Genomic DNA, 21,860 nt, shown 5'->3' with positions numbered 1-21,860 from the left:
CCAACTTAAATGCAATCAAACTTGGATTCGCGAGCCGGCTGATATTGAAGGAAGGTTCAGTTCCAAGTGTATTTGCATCAGCTTCCTCCTCCATATCACAACCTGTAAGTGTTATTAATAATTGTTGCTTTTACGTTTTATGTAGCATGCTTAATAATTGTTTGGTTTGTTGTGTAAGCACCGTTTAGCTTCTAGGTCTTCAATGACAATTGTATTGAGATATGTGAATTGTTTGTCGTTGTGTTGTCTGATCAGTATTTTAAAGTTGCAAATTGTTTCTGTGTAGTTGTAGCCCCAGTTAAATAATTATTACTATGTTAATTTTTTATATATGCTTTCTATCTTTTCAAAGTACATATAATGTGTTTCCAGGTAAAGCACAATATTACTGTCTTACTGAAGTAGTTCTAAAAATTCGCAGTGAACCTAAGAATATGTCGATTATTGTAGACTGACGTTGTTCTAATTACTTTGTTTAATAATAAAGAATGTAGTGTAGCACACAGACTTTATAACAATTGTGAAACTGCTGTTTATTGTGCTGCACTGGCAGTTACAGGGTTAATGCGGGAGAGATGAGTGATTTCGGCTGGTGCTCCTGTGATACAACTGTTCTGCGTTCTGATTAAAAGTTAAGACCAAGCGTCTTTTGTCTGTCGTTCTTCAAACATTACAGTAGACATATTTTGGTTTACAAACTGTATTGTTTAATCAGTTAGTCACGTTAGCACTCGGCTAACGTATCCACCTAGTGTTCACAGTTTAGCAGCTAAACTTTAGCTGTGGGCACGATTCGCTTGCATAAGTGTTTTTGTATTTTATGTCATTATAAGAACGGATTGACTATATTATTGTTTTATGTAAAGGTGCTTTGTCAATGGTAGCGCTGCCTAACTGGCTCAAGGAATCATCTCTGTGCCAATCACAACAGGTTTGGCCAGCTGACCAATCAGAGCAGAGTAGGCTTGAGGAAGGGAGGGGCTTGATCCGAACTTGCTTGAAACGAATCATTTCCTAATCTTGGCAAATGACTCTAATATTAAATGTATATTCTGAGAAAATTACAATGTTTTCTGACCTTAGATGCATTTAAACCCGATGTAGGGGACTCCAATACAATATTGGGACACTTTAAAATACCATCTGACCTGCTCTTTAAGGCTGAGAATTGGTACCAATAACAAAACTTGTTTTGGCCCAGTTCAGGGCCAGCTAAGGGTGATTAACTGGCTGAGATTGGGGCCGGTTATGGCCCATGTGTGGCCCTTGTCTTCAAACCAGTTCTGGGCCACTTCAGGGCTGTCATTCTTTGCGGCACTGGGCCGAGGGAAAAGTGATTACGTGGCTCGGATCTGGGCAAGAAAACATTTGCTATGTGCTACATTTGCTATGTATTCATTGCAGTCTTACAACATTCCGTTAATCAGTGAAGCTGTCTGCACTGCACAATCAATCACAATCACTGCATCAATCTCTTATATACATGTTGTTACAATGAGAGGATTCACAAGCTTGTAGAACTCAGCACTTGAAAAAAACTCTGCATTTTGAGTAGTGAGTGAAAATTTGACGCTCTCCAGAACACAAATACACACTGTATCATGGTTCAGCTACTGTGAAGGAGCGAGGATTGAGGGAATTACAACAATAATACTTTAATCCTCCAAATAACTGGGAACACAGAACAGGCAGGAACACACATAGCACATGGGGTAGATATTCAAAAACAGATGCTGTACACAGGGCTTAAGTAACAAGGAACTAATAAGTTGATTAATGAACACAGGAGGAAACTAATTAACCTTAATGGGAACAGGAAAACCAAATATGGGCATAATCAGACATGGGAGAAACTAGGTAATGGGGAGAACATGGGGAGAAAAACAAAAGATACAGGAACACAAGACTGGAGCTGGAGCGTTTGCCAAATATGTTTCTCTCTAACCATTAGGCCACGACTTCCCCCATATGTATCGCCAATATCAGATGGGGCCTCCTGATTCCCCAGGGCCCAAAGCTTACCTCGCTTATTGGTTAAGTCTACCCCTGTATATTATTGCACTGATTTGGCTATTTACTGTGAGCAGAGTGTCAATCAATGCATTGGAGAATACTGCGAAACAAAAATACAAAGAACTTTGCAACTGATTATCATAAAGGACATAATTATTATCTACTGTAATGTAACATTAATAAATTTAGCACACAGATATTCACATGAATTTATAGTTATGGTAGGGAGGGCGCTAGAGCAGACAGCAACACAAAAATATGAATAATAGCCTAATAATTTAATAGTGTCTTCAGTATTAGGATTTTACAATAAAGATATTGCACTAATTTTGACATTTAGGCACTTTAGTGTTTTATTATATTTGTATGAAATATAGGTTTGTTAAATCTTGGGTAATTAAATCATTTTAGATTGTTTTCCAGTCCGACACTGAGGACTAGAATAAAATGTCACTTCCACATGTCTTTTGCCTGAGTGATGATGTGTTCAGGTCTAAAGGTGAATTTAGTCAAGAATGTGGCCTTTGTTTTTCATTATCCATTCATTATCAGTTTTATCTTCTTTTATTGCCCAAGTGCAGGTAAAAAAGAATGAGGATGTGTCTGATGATTTCTGAGAAGTTGTTTCATGCATGTGGTCAATAGTATAACTAAGCCTAAGTAGCTTATGCATTATGAATAAATATAAATATAATTCATATTTAAATTTAAAAACACTTGCCAAAATATTGAATAAATGACAGACAGGATGTCAAATGTCTAGGATTTAAAGAACTGGTGTTCAATCTGCTTTCTATTGAATTCTGTGTGTGCAGATTCCATGTTAGCCTGCAACTGATCATTACAATACCAGATCTGCAGATATGATTCTATGTTATTAGTACTTGTCCTATTTTAGTATTTCATGTTTTCACATCATTAACAGACATTTATCTTTTATAACTCAGTGTATACGGTAATGGCTTTGACCCTAATCTTTTACTGTTACAGAAATATACTTCTGTATTTGTGACTTTGTAAGGAACTATGTAAGGAAAAAATACCTTTGTCCATAGTGAGGAACAAGTTTATAATTAAACCGCATGAGTGGAGCACATAGAACAAACAGTTGTTGCAACAGTTTATAATATTTCAGTAATATGCCATATACATTTTTTATCTTAAAACTGTAAAAAAAAAAAAAACAAATTGATACAGCCTGATAGATCATCTTGCAGTAGATGTGTTTCAGTGTCTTCACTTCCTCACCTGCGCACAGGAGGAGGGTTTGATACCTGAACAGAGATGTGACACAAGCATGTAATAAAATAAACCAATCAAATGACTTTCTTATTGTTTTACTGCAAAGCCACAGAAAGAATATAGAGCACTTATTTTGTGATGCAGCCGAAACACACACATGATGCTTTAGAATGGGATGAACTGGACTGGACTGCTCACCTGAGGAGGAGTAGGAGCCCTTGGCCTTCTTGAATTTTCAGGTTTTACATTTTCATACATATTCTCATGCTCATTTTCATGTTTGTCATTCTCATATATATGTTCACTCATCTTCCCTAGAATCGTTCCATCTCCTCTAGCCTTCTGCAAATCAATAATTTTTTTATAGTTTGTGTCCAACATTTTTTTTCTCTTAAATTATAATCAAAACATCAGACAGAATGATGTTGTCACTTGAGGTTAAATTAAATGTAAAATATGTTGCTGATAAATAAATGAAACAGAAAGCCCACTATAAACAGTGCTAATGTCCATCATGACTGAATATTTGTCAGTATCCATAGTTTAAGTATAGTTTAAGTGTGATCATCAGCATGTCTTTGTGCAGTAACATGTGAAAGATTAAAGTCCATTTGAGCTTACTGTAAAAATAAACTCATCTATCAATAAACTCTTTAATTACAGATAATTAAATTTTTTTTAAAGTTTATTGATGGATGAGTTGTTGTTTTTTTTGTTGTTGTTGTTGTTTTTTTTACTTTCAGAAGAGACTGAAGAGGTTACTCACTGTCTCCTGTCTGCTTTGTGCTGCTGTTTAAGGAAAGAAGACTTGATGAATTTGACACTGAAATAAATATATACTGAATCATCTGTTATCTTTCATCCACTGCACAGAGAGGATGCTGCCAGTTCCCTCAGAGATGATGTTAACAGATGATTCTCCCTCTATTAATGATTCTTCTGGACCAATAAGTCTGACATTAGTTATATTTTCTGTATGAGTGAGAAAGAACAAACAGATATAGATTTAAAATGAGTCTTTCACACAGTTAGTGTGGTCAAGGGTGGTACAGAAGGCCAATCAACAATGAAAGGAATGTTTATGTTCAGTGTCTATTTATATCGTCATAGTTTGTAACGTGTAATTTACATTTTTAATGGATTTCATAGCTGATAGAAGACTGAAAATCTGGGTCTCAGACAAGATTAAAACAATAAAAATCTATTGTCTTAAAGTTATTTTAAAATAAATGATAAAGCTTCAAATTTTCAAGACAGTTTCAACATGATTTCCATTTAATAACATTTTTAAAAGTTTAAACATGAGAGTGCCCTAAGTAACACTCATCTGTGCAAATCTGTTTCAGTAACAATAAACCACAAAGCTCACTGCAAATAACAGCAGACTTGTGCATATCTAAAATATTATTATTATACTCTCATTAGTACTTCTGCTTGTCACATCTGTTTAATTTACAGTATATTAAATTGCTTTATGTCACTTTTCCCCCTTCCACACATTAAATTCATTTCTTATAATCATATTTTAACCCTATATAGCCGATGCTTTGATATTAAATACTTAAGTGTAAGCAACACACTCACCGAACACTTGTAGTGAAACTTCTCCTGTAATTTGGTCTCCAGCACTAGGTGCTACAGTTAGTTTGTATGTTCCAGAATCATCCAGTCTCAGGTTCCGGAGCTCCAGAGCGAGAGTGTTTATGTCAAAACTGACTCTGTCTCTGTATGCTGAGGTTACTGAAGTTGAACCAGACACTGCTGTCAATATAGGAGTTGATCCAAAATGCCACTGAACTGAATCAGTTGATGTGGAGGGTGGGATATCAGGAGCAAACACCACACTTCCTCCTACTGCTCCATTAGCCGGACCAGAAAACTGCAGATCTTCTCCTAAATACTGCAACAACTCAAAGAAAGAAAGAAAGACATTGAGTTATTGACTTATTGCGCTAGACGGCATACTTTTTATCTGCTACAACTACTGTAGATAAATATTTAACGTTAGCTGGATCCACAAGTTCACAACAACAAAAAACAATGATTAACTGCAAAGGCGGACATATATTTTTCTGTAATTACTAATTAAAATAGTTCCAACTACACTGTAAAAAAAAATCTGTGACATTTGCGGTAAAATACCGGCAGCTGTGGTTGCCAGAACTTCACCATTAAAAATATGGTAGCAACATTTTAGGTTTTACAGACTTAACTTAAATTCACAATAAAATACCGTATTTCATTAAATGATCTAATGTTCATAAACCAACATATTAAAGTACTAATATCTGTTTTGAACCATTCTAATGCACTAATAACCACCAAAAACTGGTGGTGATGAGAAAGTAACATGATGAATCAAAGCTCATCACTAACTTCCACAAGCTGAGAACGGATATATATATATAAGGTGCACAGTGTCATTCACACAAACACTAAACACCATCATGGTAACACACATGATACTGAAATAATGCAATAAACATTAATTTAACAACTTTAGATGAAAGATAAAACCCTAATGTACACAACTGATAAGAAAAAAACTAAGAAGAAACAGTTATTTCAATGAAAAAACATAAAATATGAAGTGTCATGCAGGGAATTCTGGGAGTGTCAATTTACAGTTTTCACTGTAAATTCAACAATGACTTTTTTTTAAGATCACAATCATTTTTTACAGTGTAAGTAACTTAGTTATTATACACAGCAATTCAACATATATTTTTGAATTACAAAAAAATCCTCACCAAAAAGCGATAACATCCACAGCGTACAGAACAAACTATCAGAAACCATCATGATCGAGCTCTCAGCTGTCTGGAGCTGCTGCTTAAATCATCTGAACTATTTCCATCAGTTTTCAGTCAATAATAAACAGCAGTTCTAGACAGAAGAGCTCACTGCGCCACCTAGCGCTGGATATTAACACGAGTCTTACCTTTGATCATTCAGGAAAGATGGCAACATATTCAGTTCCCAGTCACGTGACTGGCTCGAAGAGGGCAAAACACCCATAAAACTGCAGCACAAGCCTGTCACTGTTCCTTCTGTTTCAAAGCCACAAAGTTAAATAAAAACAAATATAAGAAAAGGATTTTTATGGATTTCCTTTTGCAGGTAGCCACCGCAATATTTCAATCACTAAAACTGCATGAAATTCTAAAATGTAGGCTACACAAAGTATGCATCATCATAAGGTTTATACTGAATTTGGCCTTTTAACCAAGACCATATAGAGAAATAATTTATTGCTATTTTCTATCTTCTTAGGACACAAATAATACAATCTCATGATTTTTTTTTTTTTTTTGTGTTCCCTGATTGTTTGATAAGAATTGTTTCATTTAATATAATAATTGATACTTTTGACTCATACCTATTCTTAAAAATTGTTTAAATGCTGAAATGTAAAGTTTATCATTTTTTAAACTTTTGTTTTTGTGGAAATCATGGTTTTTAATCATTTTTATATTTAAGGTTTAATATGTTGTGAGTGAGTGAGTGAGTGAGTGAGAAGACTTTATTAATCCCGAAAGGGAAACTGGTTTGCCACCAACTTAAAACATACAGCCAACAAGCACACCACACAGCTAACACACATTAATAAATAATTCAACATTTAAAAACTATGAAAAAACATGATTAAGAGACCAATAAGACATGATTATAACAAGATACAGTTACACAATTCAGAAATGCAAGGCAAAGAACAGACAGTTCAACAGTTTGACAATCAACAGTGTTCATTAAAATATCTAACCGCTGCAGGAACAAAAATCCTTCTCAATCGCTCACTGGAGCACAGAGGCATAATGAAACGCTCGCTGAAAGAGCTTCTGAGTCCATTAAAAACACTGTGTAGTGGATGGCCTTCAAAAAACATAACAGTTTTTAATTTCAACCTCATCCTCTTCTCCACAATGACCTCAAGTGATCCAAAAATAAGACCAATAACTGAACCAGCTCTCTTGATCAGCTTATTTATCCTATTTTTATCATCAACAGATAAGCTGCCCCCCCCACCCAGCAAAGAACAGCATAAAAAAGAACACTAGCCAAGATCCCCTGATAGAAAACATCTAAAAGCTTTGTACTAATGTTAAAACATCTTAGTCTTTTATTAAAACATTAGTGTTCTCTTTCCAATTAAATTTTTCATCCAAATGAACACCTAAAAATTAATATGACTGAACCTTTTCGATCGACTGGCCATTAATTATGACTGGGAGGACCTTCTCTTTTTTCTTTCTAAAATCAATCACAAGTTCTTTAGTCTTCCCTATATTTAGTTTTAGAAAGTTTGACTAACACCAGCTAGAAAAAAACTGAACCTCCCTTCTATAAGCAAGGTCATCACCCTGATTAAGTAGACCTACTAAGGCGGTATCGTCAGAGAATTTTTGTAAAAGACAGGATGACTGACTATGCCTATAGTCAGCAGTGTAAAGTGTAAATAAAAAGGGAGATAGAACTGTGCCCTGAGGTGCTCCAGTATTAGTTAAAATAATTTCAGACTGTTTGTTACCAAACCTTACAAACTGTGGTCGTAATAGCAGATAATCTAAAATCCAGGCAATAGTTGTATGCAGTTTAAAATTAATTAATTTGTTAGCTAAAATATGTGGCTGTATAGTATTACAAAGCACTCGAAAAAATCAAAAAACATGATTCTAACAGAACTAGCAGTAGTTTCGAGATGAATATAAATATTATGTAACATAAATAATAGTGCATCATCTACCCCCACATCCTTCCTATATGCAAATTGCAAGGGATCCTGAAAAACAGACACCTGCCTAGTCAGATGATCAAGTACAGCCCTCTCAAAACATTTCATAATGTGTGATGTCAGAGCTATAGGCCTCAGATTAGCAAGACTATTTGTCACCTTGGCTTTTTTAGGAATAGGAATAACGCAAGATGTTTTCCACATAACCGGTATTTTAGCAGAGGACAGAGACAAAGAAAACAGTGAATGAAGGACAGAGCATAGCTGGTCAGCACACACTTTTAGGGTACGTGGATGTACACCATCAGGGCCTTCTGCCTTATTTGGTTTAATACGCCTTAACTGCTTACGAACCTCTTCAATACTAAGATTAATAGCTGAACTACAGTCCTCAGAACTGCTCTGCCTAAGATTAGAGAGGAGCATTCTCATGTACAGAAGAGAAATCGCATTCATCAAACCTGGCAAAAAAAGTATTGGCATCATTAGCCTGTATACCCAATTTACATAAACTGGGATTACTAGTCCCATATCCAGTAATACATTTCATACCATTCCATAGACCTCGTGTATTGCTAATGGTCATTTTACCTTCAACACTTTCCTTATATTTTTGTTTGCCCTGTCTGATAATGACTTTCAACTCTCTTTGGGCATCTTTAATCCTTTCTTTATCACAACTATAAAAGGCTGCTTTCTTCTTATTATTAGCAGCTTTAACTTCTCTGGTGACCCATGGTTTATTATTGGGAAAGATTTTGATTTGTTTACACGGAATTACAGCCTCGACACAATAATTAATATAACAAGTCACTTTGTCAGAGATACTGTCCAAATCACTGTCTCCATCAAAAAACACAGACCAGTTGGTGCATTCAAAGCACCCCTTTAGTGTTTCACAAGCATCATCTGACCAGACGCACACAGTCTTTAACGTAATCGGCTGTTTACGTATCACCGTTGAATATTTGGAAGTCAAGTTTATCAGGTTATGGTCTGATTTACCCAGCGGAGGAAGCAATTTAGCAACATAGCCTTCCTTAACATTTGTAAAAAACAAGTCAATAACATTGTCGCCCCTCGTAGGACACGTCACCATTTGTTTAAAAGATGGTAAGGTGGTGGAGAGAGTGCAGTGATTAAAGTCCATGTTCAAAATAACCAGCGCATCTGGAGAGGAGCGCTGTAAGTCATGCGTGATTCTCGAAATTGTCTCAATGGCACACTTCCCATTTCCCGATGGTGGGATATACACCACCATGACAATAACATGGGAGAACTCCCTGGGTAGGTAGTAAGGTCTACAACTCACTGCAATGAGCTCGATATTCGGGTCACAAACTCTTTCTTTTACCGTAACATGTTGAGTATGACACCAGCGGTTGTTCACATACAGACAAACACAAAAACCCTATGTTAACATAGACATTGCACTACCCGCTCATACTGTATTAAATTTATTTATGCAGGTCTTAAAAAGGCCTTTAAAAAGTCTTAAAATTTGATCTTAAAAATCCTGCAGATACCCTGATCAATCACCCCGTCTACCCCCTCCGCTCAGATCTCCTGGATTTTGGTACCCAGAATAACACATATACTCCCCCCCCCCCCATAATGGTAAACATACAAGAAAACAAAAACACAATATTATTTATAAAAAAGAGAGAAAAAAAACCCACAACATTTCTAAAACAAAATAAGAGCAGAAGCTACAACAGATGTGTGTAGATTAGAATAGTAGGGAAAAATAAATTAGTAAAATTAGTTTATTGTATATTTTTGAAAATAGAGTCGTAAACATAAGTCAAAGTTTGTTTATCAAAACTTAGCTAATTTCAGGTTAGTTTTAACCACAGTAAGCATGTTTTTGTGAGGTGCTTCTCTTTGTAACATTATTCCAAGCTGTGCAGATGTAATCTCCACTGTGTGAAGTCAGTCTCGTTTATGGTGAATGTGTCTGTGGTCACATTGGTGTCTGTTTCATTAAACTTCCAGCTGAATGAGGCAGCAGGTTCAGAATTTGCAGAACAAGAGAGCAACACACAAACCCCTAAATCCACCTCATCCTGACCCTTAACAGAAACATCTTCTGGTCCATCTAGAACACAAACAAAAGACTCACTGACAAACTGAGCACTGAAAGATGTCTGTATTTCATCAGGTTTAAGCTCAAATCATCTTGATGTTTGAATGTTTAACACTCACAGTTGATGATCAGGTTGAGTTTTGCCGTCTCAGAGCTGACAGGGTTTCTATATGTACATTGATATTCTCCACTGTCTGATCTCTGCACTGGACTGATGGACACTGATCTGTTATCAGATGAGAAGATGATGCTGTTGCTAGGAGACAGAGGACCGTTATCTTTCATCTAGTGCTGGGCGATGTGGGCAAAAAAATTATCACGCTAAAATTTTTCATATCAGTCGATATCGATAATTATCACAATAAATTTCAAATCTTTATTTCTTTCAAATTTAAAGGCATATTTTGCTCCTACTAAAAGTTGTAGAAACCAGACTGTTAATTGTGGTTTTAAACTACTCTTTATTGTCAGAACATGACAGACACTTCACGTTTTTGAATTCTTTACACTTTTACAGTCATTTTCCTTAATAAAATAAATATCTTGATAGAAAAATGTCTTGGTTTCTTGTACTAACGTCTGATATTGCTTCAAATATATTTAACAGGTTTGTGTTGCTTGACTTTGATGGCTCAAATTTTTGGCACAGTTTGAAGTGGAGGCTGCAATATTAATAATATGACAGTTGACAGTAGTAGGCTATAGCTTGAGTAAGAATGCAGATGTAAATTTATGTTAATTAACAAAAATAGTAATGTAAAAATTGTAACAACCTCTTTTCTATGGTAAAATGTAAATATTCTGACCGTTTGAGTTATATTACAATTAACCATTGGTATTTAGTAGCATACATTTAGATCATGATAACCACAGTTAACATTTACTATACATACAGTAGCAGACACACACACAACACTGACTACAACATTTTTGTAGTAAAACCTTGATCTTGTGAAAATCTAACAAGTGACCATCAACATCAAAATTAACAACTTAAAACGTCAAACCAATTGTCGTGGCAATTTTTAAGGTGTGAGATACAATCTTTTGAATATTTATTTTCCTGGAGGAAAAGGTCTACATTCATACAGTCATTCAGGGTTGGGTGTAGATTGTAACAAAGAGGAAACACCCAAACTCAACATTTATACCTTCATCAAATGCGGATGCTTTGATCTCATCCAATCATAATGCATATTGAACATATATGCCCAGGTGCCTAACAATGTCCTTCAGATGCATTTCTAATAATTTAATGCAAATCATTTTCTAAGTAGCCAGGATGACTAAGAAAATAAAATAACATCTCTGTCTCACACTTGTCTCACACACACACACACACACACACACACACACACACACACACACACACACTTCTTCTTCTTGTTCGTCCATCACAGTTGATGATGACCATGGCACGTTTTGTCATTTTATTGGGTTTTGATGAGTGCGCAGATGGCTGAAGAGGCCAATCCGAGCCCGGAATTCCCTGTGGCACACTGGACAGGTCAGGGAAGATGTAGAGCTCTGAGGTACAGCCACATGTCCTTCCTTAGTAGATTTGCGCTGCTGCTTCTTCAAGATAGCACAGGAGCTTCTCCTGCTCTCACAGAGGACTGCACCATCCTGGACTTTTCTTCTCCAGGCAGGTCGGTCCTGTGCTAGGGATTCCCAGCTTTTCAGATCGAGTCCAAAGCTCTTCAAGGAAGCTTTAAGGGTATCCTTGTAGCGCTTTTTGGGGCCACCTTGTGCTCACTTGCCATTTTTCAACTCGCCAAAAAAGACTTGTTTTGGAAGTCTCACGTAGGGCATTCTGGTCACGTGGCCAGTCCATCTAAGCTGTTCCTTCGCAAGCATGGTGTAGATGCTAGGGATATTTGCCTTGCTGAGGACTTCCGTGTCAGGGATTTTGTCTTGCCACTTGATCCTCAGCAGTTTCCTCAGACAGCTCAGGTGGATATGATTCAATTTTTTGGCATGGCGCTGGTAGACTGTCCAGGCTTCGCACCCATACAGAAAAGTTGGTAAGACAACGGCCCGGTAGACCTTCAGTTTTGTCTCCTGCTTGATGCCAGTCCTTTCCCATACCGAGTCACGTAGTTGTCCAAAGGCTGCGCTGGCCTTGACAATCCTGATGTTAACTTCATCATCTATGTGCACAGCACGAGACAGTGTACTACCAAGGTAAGTAAACTTGTCAACGGCTGAAAGCTTTTGCCCATTCACAAAGATGGTTGGCTCAGTGTAGCGTTTCCCAGGAGCAGGTTGGTATAGGACTTCAGTCTTCTTTGTGCTGATTGTTAAGCCGAAGTTATTGCAAGCTGAGGAGAGGTGGTCCATACTGTCCTGTAGATCTTTATTTGAGCCAGCAACCAGAGCACAGTCATCAGCAAACAAAAGTTCTCGAACAGTGACTTCCTCCACTCTAGTTTTGGCTTGCATCCTGCACAGATTGAATAGCCCACCGTCAAAACGATAGATGAAGCTAATCCCAGTGTTGTAATTCTGGAATGAGTCTTGCAGCATGGCAGAGAAAACCATGCTGAAGAGCGTTGGCGCTAAAACGCAGCCTTGCTTCACCCCGTTTTGTGATTGGGAACGGATCAGAGAGTTCTTGCTGATCTCTGACGCTGGCCGTCATGCCATCATGGAGATTGCGCACAATACCAATGAACTTGTCTGGACACCCATACTTAGTATGGAGATGCCTCTATGGTTGTCGCAGTCCTGCCGTTTGCCTTTCCTTTTATATAGATTGATTATAATAGTATCCTTAAACTCATTGGGAATGGCTTCTAATTTCCACATAGCCTGGAAGAGGGCAGTCACTTTCTCGACTAAGCGAGGCCCTCCAGCCTTGTAAATTTCTGCTGGAATGGCATCGGACCCTGGAGCTTTGCCTGATGATAAAATTGAGCCAATCTCGCAATTGCCCTCCTCATTTATGCATGATGGCCGATTGACAGTTTTATTTAAACTTTAGTCAATCTCGCAATTGCCTCCTCATTTATGCATGATGGCCGATTGAGGACCGCGCTGTAGTGTTTGACCCACCTTTCAAGTATTTTGTCCTTCTCCGTAAGGAGTGTTGTTCCATCTAAGTTCAGAAGAGCTGAAGTTCCTGAGTGTTGCGGACCATAGCCCTGCTTGAGTGCATTATAGAGGCACTTGGTGTTGTTACTGTCAGCGTAGGATTGAATCTCCACAGCTTTTGCGCACAGCCAGGCATCTTGCATGACTCTGAGTCTCTGCTGAACAATCCTGCGAATGTTGAGAAAGGCAACTTTCTTTAAACTTGAGCTGCTGTCATTCAGATATGCTTTATGCAGGCGATGTTTTTTCGTCAAGGAGTACTCGGATTTCTGCATCGTTCTCATCAAACCCAATCTTGATGTGTACGTAATGGAACACCAAGTGATTCAAGGGCTGTAGAATGCAGCACGGTCTTGAGAGCAGTCCAGTCTGCCTCAACGTCTGTATGCTCGAAGCTTAGAGACTCCAGGTGATGGTCTAAAGCCTCAACAAATGCCAGCCTGGTGTGTTCCTGTTGTAGGCGAGTGATGTTAAGACGCTTGACACATCTTTGTCCTTGTGGGCGTCTGCTAGGCTTAATCCAAATGTTAAGTTTGGAAATAATGAGACGATGGTCAGTCCAACATTCAGCACCACACATAGGCCTTAGTCACCCTGACATCGTGCCGGTCACTCCTCCTCACGATGACGTAGTCAATCAAGTGCCAGTGGTGTGAACGAGGATGCATCCATGAAGTCTTCTTACGCTTTGGTAGTTGGAATATCGTGTTGGTGATGAGTAGGTCAAATTCAGAGCATGTTTGCAGCAGTAGAAGACCGTTGCTGTTACATTTTCCAATACCATGTGCACCTATGACTCCATTCCATGATTGATGGTCACTACCAACTCTGGCGTTGAAATCACCCAGTATCAGAAGTTTATCCGAGCTGGCTGTAGCAGCAATAATGACTTCCAAGTCATTATAAAACTTGATTTTGATCTCGTCAGAGTTGGTCATGGTAGGGGGCATAGGCACTGATGATGGTGGCCGCCTTTTTACCCAAATAGGTGGAGCTGTAAGGTCATTAAACGGTCGTTTAAAACGGTTTATCCCCCTGGGTTGGCTTGCCAGTTGGTTGACCAGGTGATTTTTTTACTGCAAAACCAACACCAGCATCGCGTCTCTCCTCCTGGCCTCGTCCGCTCCAGAAGAATGTGTAAACTGCACCCACTTCAGTCACTTGTCCAATATCGCCCAGTCGGGTCTCACTAAGGGCAGCAATATCCACATTATATCTGGCTAGCTCTCTGCCCACGAGGGCGGTGCGTCTCTCAGGTCTTTTTGATCCAGATGTGTCCATCAAGGTGCGCACATTCCAGGCGCCAACAGTGAGTGGTATCACTTTGGTCTTTTTCATTTTGTTTTGTTTTTCTTTCTGTTTTTTCGACCGCAAGTACGGGATCCCGCCAGCTGCGGTAGGCTGGCCAGGATGTTTTTGAAGCAGACAATGTTTAGGGTACCTTTTCTAACCCTTTCCTCACTACGGAGGTGAGCAGTGTGATCCTAAATAGGGCTGCTCAGTCACTCAGGGTGCTGCCGGACTTCACTGCTGCTTTGGTCCAGTGAGGGAACGACCAATATCCTGAGCCGCCTGCGTGCAGGTTTGCGGCTACAGCTTCCAGCATATCCGTGCCTGCTGCTTCGTCGCTCACCCATCGCCACAGGACTTGGATAATGACGATGGTAAGAAAAAGTGCCATGACTTGCGCAGAGAACTTGGATTTAAGTGAGGGTGATTTGCGCAGCATTCACCCTCACTCTCTCGACCAGCACATCTGTACCCAGTGGCAAGACATAGTCAAGACGACTGGAGATGGTCCTGGTTGCAGTAGAAGGTCCAAAGACCCATTTAGGTGGAATTTCCTCCACCAAGGGCTCCACGCGCCCAAGCTCAGACAAGCTGAGTTTTCCGGGTTAGTTAACCGCCGCCCCGGGGTTCGGCGTTAGCAGCTGCTGACTGTACCGACTCACCAGGGATGTTGAGCCTGGTGTGCGCCTACGGTAGCAGCTAGAGGGCAGGGCCAGATGTAACAAGCCTGAAGCACAACTAGCTGGTCAGACAGAAACCACACACACACACACACACACACATACACATCAAATAGATTTGCTGTTATCTCTCAGCTCACTGAAAACTCAAGCATACTGAAACACTCAGAGACAGTCTAAAGAACACTCTTTAGTACAGTGAAGCAAATAATACAGAAAATACAATTTCCTCCACACTCCCCACTTTTTACAAAAAAAAAATTTATCATTCAAAAATGTATCATCTCTGAAAATTTTCTTTCTTTCCATGTTTTCCACCAGAGGTCTTAAATCAGACTTAGGCTATTTTAATGAGAGATAGATATCTCAGTATCTCTTAATCATATAGCAAACTGCGTATCACTTCTATTTATACACTTCTTCACTCAGTCTCATATCATGGACAACAAGACCTGCTAGAACCCTCGATCTTATTTCTTCATGCATAAAACCTCCTCCTCTGATGAGGAGTATATCGTTTCTAGACAAACTCTTATACATTTTAAGAAATATAATGAGCATCCCATTAATGCTGTAATGTGTAAGTTAGCTATCTAATAACCAAATTAAATGTTGATAAACTGCACTTTAATTCTACTTGATACCTGATATTCATTCCATCAGCATCCTAAGATAGAATGAAAATTATGTACTAATTTTCCCAATTTTCCCACATACATGTACTGTATCTTATTTTCAAGCAATGGAAAATTAGATACAGAGTACTCTATAGTAAACTGCTGTAACTGATCTTTTACGGAGTCAATTCTCAACAAGCTGATATGACAAATGCTGCAAAGGAAGCTGTTAATTTGTATATAGAGTATCAAATCTATCTCTCAGACTTGCTCTGAATTCCTACATATTCATGTACCAACAACAAATAGCATGAAATTATTTCCTCCACACCAATCAATTAAACTTTCTAATGTAACGATAAAAATTCTTTGGATGTAATGCTATTTCTGATATGTTAAAACACAAAAATAAAATATTTTTTGTGGAATCAATGAATTGTAATATTTTTTTCTTTATTAAATGTAATTTTTAAGTCAAAACCAGAAATGTATCAAATGTACCATTGTATAAATGCACCACCATGTATAAATACAGCTTCTATGAAATATATCTGCTCTCAGCATTTCTGCTTTTTTCTGCTTCTGTTTTAAAAACAACTTCATCTACAAGTTGCCAGGGCTGTATGCAGCTGTTTTAACTTCCCTTTATGTGCCTGAACTTTGAACAGTTTTTTATTAGATGAACTGGTGTTACTGATGTGCCATTGCTCTGTTGAAATGAAAACTGATGATGGACTTACAAAATGTGATAATTCCTCTACTGTTGTCTTGCACCACTGTGTTTACAGGTTAGTGTCATATGCTGCAGTTTTTCTCCTAAATATTCAATAGAGAAATGATGCAGTAGTTTTCCTTTATGAAATGATTAAAGTGCTAAATCTAGTTCACCAAAACAAAGCTGTCGCACAATTTTTATATAATCTCTTGCAACATTTACAGATGATCTTTACAAAGTTTTCTGTCTGGGATTTGATTTCAATCATTTTTCTTTTCCTGTATTATTTCCTCTGAATATCTCTCTTACCATTGAGCTGAACTGATTTACTAAATATATTCAAGAATCCATTAAAATGGATTAAAATTGATTTTTTTTTTTTTACATTTGCCAAGAACTCGCTAAGAATGTTGGATAAACATAAAATTATATATATATTTTTTTTGATTACATTAGACATTTTGTATATAAGGAAATATGTATATTAGAAAGGAAAGCTGAATCTGCTAAACTCTTTCTGTCCCACACTGTTTTCTCTTCTGAAGAATGTCCAGTCATGCTGTCTTGAGAAATGTCCTGTGCAGACAGACTAAACTAATAAATCAAGCATGTTTGAAATAAGCAAACAAATATCATAATTAGATCCTTTTACAATCTTGGAATATTTATATGATTACAAACACTTGTAAGCTATAAAATGCTTCTTCTAAGATATACAGTGGTGTGATAAAGTGTTGGCCCCCATAATCATTACATAATGTATAATCAAAATGTATAATCATTTTGCATGTTTGTCACACTTTAATGTTTCAGATCATCAAACAAATTTAAATATTGGTAAAAGATAACACAAGGGAACACAACATGCAGTTTTTATTATTAAGGGAAAACAAAATCCAAAACTACATGGCCCTGTGTGAAAGTGTTTGCCCCCTAAACCTAATAACTGGTTGGGCCACTCTTAGCAGCAATAACTGCAATCAAGCATTTGCGATAACTTGCAATGAGTCTGTTACAGCGCCGTGGAGGAGTTTTGGTCCACTCATCTATGCAGAATTGTTGTAATTCAGCCACATTGGAGGGTTTTCGAGCATGAACCGCCTTTTTAAGGTCATGCCACAGCATCTCAATAGGATTCAGCTCAGGACTTTGACTAAGTCTTCATTTTGTTTTTCTTCAGCCATTCAGAGGTGGACTGGTGTGTTTTGGATCCTTGTCCTGCTGCAGAACCCAAGTTCGCTTCAGCTTGAGGTCACAGATGGCTGGACATTCTCCTTCAGGATTTTTTGATAGAGTGCAGAAATCATGGTTCCATCAACTATGGCAAGTTGTCCAGGTCCTGAAGCAGCAAAACAGCCCCAGACCATCACACTGCCACCACCATATTTTACTGTTGGTATGATGTTCTTTTTCTGAAATGCGGTGTTACTTTTATGCCAGACGTAATGGGACACTGTAAGACTCCTCCTGTAATGACTAGGTAGCCACTAGGTAGCGCTGTCTGCTACTACCTGCAATTACTCTCCCAACCATTGGTGGGCACCTCCTGCACCTTAATGAGAGAACTCTCCAGGCCACTAGGTGGCACTAACGGCCATGAACTCTTTAATTAAGACTGCTCATTAAGTTAATGTGTTCCACCTGTACTTTGCCCTATTTAAGTTTGGGCAGTTTCATTGTGCTGTGTTCAGTCTTGAGCCTACCCAGTACGTATTACCTGTGTTGTAGACCTGTTAAGTTTCATTTTCCAGTTGCCTATTGGACTACCTTCTGTTTTGTGCTGTAAAGCTGTAATGGATATTTTGTTTATATTTACTACTGAGACCAAGTAAAGACTGCCTGCCTTTGAGTTACCTGAGCCTCTGAGTTTGCCCTTCCTTCTGCACATGGGTCTTCTAAGAACCTGTCTTTCCCAGTGGACCAGAGGTAGAGAACTAGCTTTCCCTTACTGGGAGACCCGGGTTTGAGACCCACCTCAGACACCTCATGCCAGTCCATCGTGACAGCAAGACTGAACCATGGAAGTAGACCCAGCAGAAGAACAGACTCCTCCCTCCAATGTGGAACGGATACTATCTGAGCTCTCTAGCCAAGCTGCGGCCATTCATAAGCATGAACAAATCCTGACTGAGATTCTGCAAGCGTCTGAGACTTCAATCTATATCTCAAGCCTCTACAGACCCACAAACCCAGTCCATACCTCAAATTGCTCCAGTTCTGCCAGCCCAGTCCCAAGGTACTGCTCCACCACCTGGTCCCCTGCTCGAGCCTAGACTTTCCAGCCCCTGAGAGGTATGATGGGAACCCAGAGAGGTGTCGAGGATTCATTACCAAGTGTACACTTGCTTTCCAACTGCAGCCTAACAGTTTTCCCTACAGAGAGCAGCAGAGTGGCTTATATGACAACCCTTCTTGTGGGAAAGGCACTGGATTGGGCTACAGCTCTCTGGGAGAGGAGGTCTCCTCTCACATCCAACAGTGATCTCTTCATAGCTGAAACGAGGAAGGTCTTCCACCACCCTGTTAGTGGAGCAGAGGTTGACCATCGACTTCTTCAACTTGCACAAGGAACCCGCAGTGTTGCAGAGTTTGCTATCGAGTTCCGCACCCTGGCTGCAGAAAGTGAGTGGGATCAGCGAGCCCTGAAAGCTGCATTCCATCGTGCTCTATCACGTGAGTTAAAGGATGAGCTGGCCTACAGAGACCCAGCCCCTTATTTGGAATCTCTAATTGATGTTGCCATCAGACTGGACAACCGCATTCAAGATCGTCAAAGTGAACGTTGTCATGAGACTCGACTACCCGTGATCCACACCCCCACTGGTTTTGTGGAACCTTCCTCACTGATTGGCTGTCCTGAGGAGCCAATGCAGCTGGGAAGAACCCGGTTATCACAGGCTGAGAGGGAGAGACGAATGAGAGATAAGTGTTGCCTGTACTGCGGCGAGTCCGGTCACTTCCGGGCCAATTGTCCTGAACTGGCGGGAAAAGGCAGCTCTCGCCCAAGAGGAGGGGGCCTGGGACGAGAGTAATTACTTGCCCCCGACCAGCAGCTTCGGGCCTTTTGATTGATGTCTCAATTTCCTTGGGCAATGAACGTCACAAGCTCATGGCTTTCATAGACTCTGGTGCTGCAGGAAATTTCATGGATTCCGCATTGGCAACACAGTTAAAGATTCAGCCCATCACTCTCCATGATCCTTTAACTGTTACTGCATTGGATGGAAGGCCCCTAGGTTCTGGCCAGGTAAGCCAGTGCACCACATTCCTCCATTTTCAATTAGGTTCTCATAGAGAAGAGATACAGTTTTTTTTAATTAATTCTCCCGAGTTCCCTTTGATCCTTGGCTATCCCTGGCTAGCTCTGCATAATCCAAGAATTGACTGGTCTTCCAACCAGATAAGTGAGTGGGGGCCTAACTGCTGTGTGCCTGGCTTGTCTCTCTGCCATTCTCTTGAGCCACAGGCAACCTTCCCATCCAAAGAGAGCCTAACTATATCTGGACTGAGACAAGTGGCTTCCACAGATCTCTCTACCTCTCTCCCGAGTTATCCCGTCTCCCCAAGAGTATGCAGACCTCTGTGAAGTATTCAGCAAGGAACGTGCTGCCTCTCTCTCCTCCCCATAGACCTTATGATTGTGCCATTGAACTGCATCCTGGCACTTGTCCACCTCGAGGGAGGCTATTCTCCCTGTCTGCCCCAGAAAGAGCCGCTATGGAGGAATATATCAACAAGGCTGTTGAAAGTGGATTCATCCGCCCTTCAACCTCACCGGCAGGTGCTGGGTTTTTCTTTGTGGGAAAGAAGGATGGCAGTCTCCGTCCATGTATTGACTACTGGGGTTTAAATCGTATCACTGTAAAGAACCGTTACCCACTGCCATTGATGACCTCCGCCTTTGAACTTCTACAAGGTGCCACAATATTCACCAAACTGGATCTTAGGAATGCGTACCACCTGGTCAGGATCCGTGCCGGGGATGAGTGGAAGACGGCGTTCAACACCCCAACTGGCCATTATGAGTATCAGGTAATGCCCTTTGGTCTAGTCAATGCCCCAGCCGTCTTCCAGGCATTCATTAATGATGTTCTACGAGAGATGCTAAACAAATTTGTATTCGTTTATCTGGATGACATCTTAATCTTCTCCCGTTGTTACCAAGATCATGTCCAGCATGTCCGGCAGGTTCTGTCTCAACTGTTAAGAAACAAGCTCTTTGTGAAGATTGAGAAAAGTGAGTTCCATGTTTCAACTGTCTCCTTCCTTGGGTTCATTGTCTCCAATGGCAGCATTCAGATGGATCCTAGCAAGACCCAAGCAGTTCTGAACTGGCCTCAGCCTTGCTCTGTCAAACAGGTACAGCGCTTTCTTGGTTTTGCAAATTTTTACAGGAGATTTATAAGAAATTTCAGCTCTCTTGCAGAACCCTTTACAGCCCTTACCAAGAAGACCTCAAAGCCATTTCAATGGACTGAAGGGGCTAATCAGGCATTTGAGCTGCTCAAGCACCGCTTCACCTCTGCACCCATCCTGACTCTCCCTGATCCAGATTTGCCTTTTGTAGTAGAAGTGGATGCATCAGATGTCGGAGTGGGAGCTGTTCTGTCTCAAAAGGCCAAGAGGGACAATAAGCTTCATCCTTGTGCCTTTTTTTCACGTCGACTCACCCAAGCAGAAAAGAACTATGATATAGGTAACCGAGAGTTGCTGGCGGTGAAGCTGGCACTGCAGGAATGGAGACACTGGCTAGAGGGGGCCAAACACCCATTTGTCATTTGGACAGATCACCGGAACCTCACATACATCCGGGAGGCTAAGAGGCTGAATCCACGCCAGGCGTCTCTTTTTTTAACCGCTTTGATTTCATTCTCTCTTATCGACCTGGCTCAAAGCACTCAAAGCCTGATGCCCTTTCGAGACAGTTTGACATGCCAGATGTGGAGGACAGACCTGAGCCCATCATTCCCAGCTCCAAGGTGGTGGCAGGGGTTCACTGGGGAATAGAAGTGGCAGTAAGGAAGGCTCAACGACAACAGCCTGACCCAGGTAATGGCCCCCCAGGTCGCCTTTTTGTTCCTAATGTTGTATGCTCTGATGTGTTGCAGTGGGGACATGCATCTCTTCTTTCGGGTCACCCTGGAGTTGCAAGAACTTTGAAGCGCATCCAGACACGGTTTTGGTGGCCCAGTATGCAGGTGGATGTCCGAAAGTTTGTGTCTGGCTGTTCTGTATGCACCCAGAATAAAGAACCTAAAGCCCACCCTCAAGGTCTACTCCATCCTTTACCCATCACAAGACGTCCATGGTCCCATATCTCCTTGGACTTTGTTACTGGACTTCCTAAATCTTCTTATGGTGGAGTCATGAACACTGACCTTAACTGAGACAA

General features: G+C 40.0%; 1 protein-coding gene across 1 annotated transcript in view; it reads right to left on the bottom strand.

The window, feature by feature from the left end:
• Positions 1–3,063: 3,063 nt before the first annotated feature.
• LOC109109635 (carcinoembryonic antigen-related cell adhesion molecule 20-like) overlaps positions 3,064–21,860 on the bottom strand; it is a 45,513-nt gene continuing 26,716 nt past the window's right edge. The window contains exons 7-8 of the mRNA XM_042755554.1: positions 3,454–3,597; positions 3,064–3,287 (exon numbers count right to left, since the gene is read on the bottom strand). Of these exons, the coding sequence (XP_042611488.1) occupies positions 3,258–3,287; positions 3,454–3,597 (174 nt within the window). The 3' untranslated portion in view covers positions 3,064–3,257. The remainder of the gene's footprint in view (positions 3,288–3,453; positions 3,598–21,860) is intronic.

The sequence above is a fragment of the Cyprinus carpio genome, unplaced genomic scaffold, assembly GCF_018340385.1.
Source record: "Cyprinus carpio isolate SPL01 unplaced genomic scaffold, ASM1834038v1 S000006723, whole genome shotgun sequence".
Lineage (NCBI taxonomy): Eukaryota > Metazoa > Chordata > Actinopteri > Cypriniformes > Cyprinidae > Cyprinus > Cyprinus carpio.
This window is presented reverse-complemented; position numbering and strand designations above follow the sequence as displayed.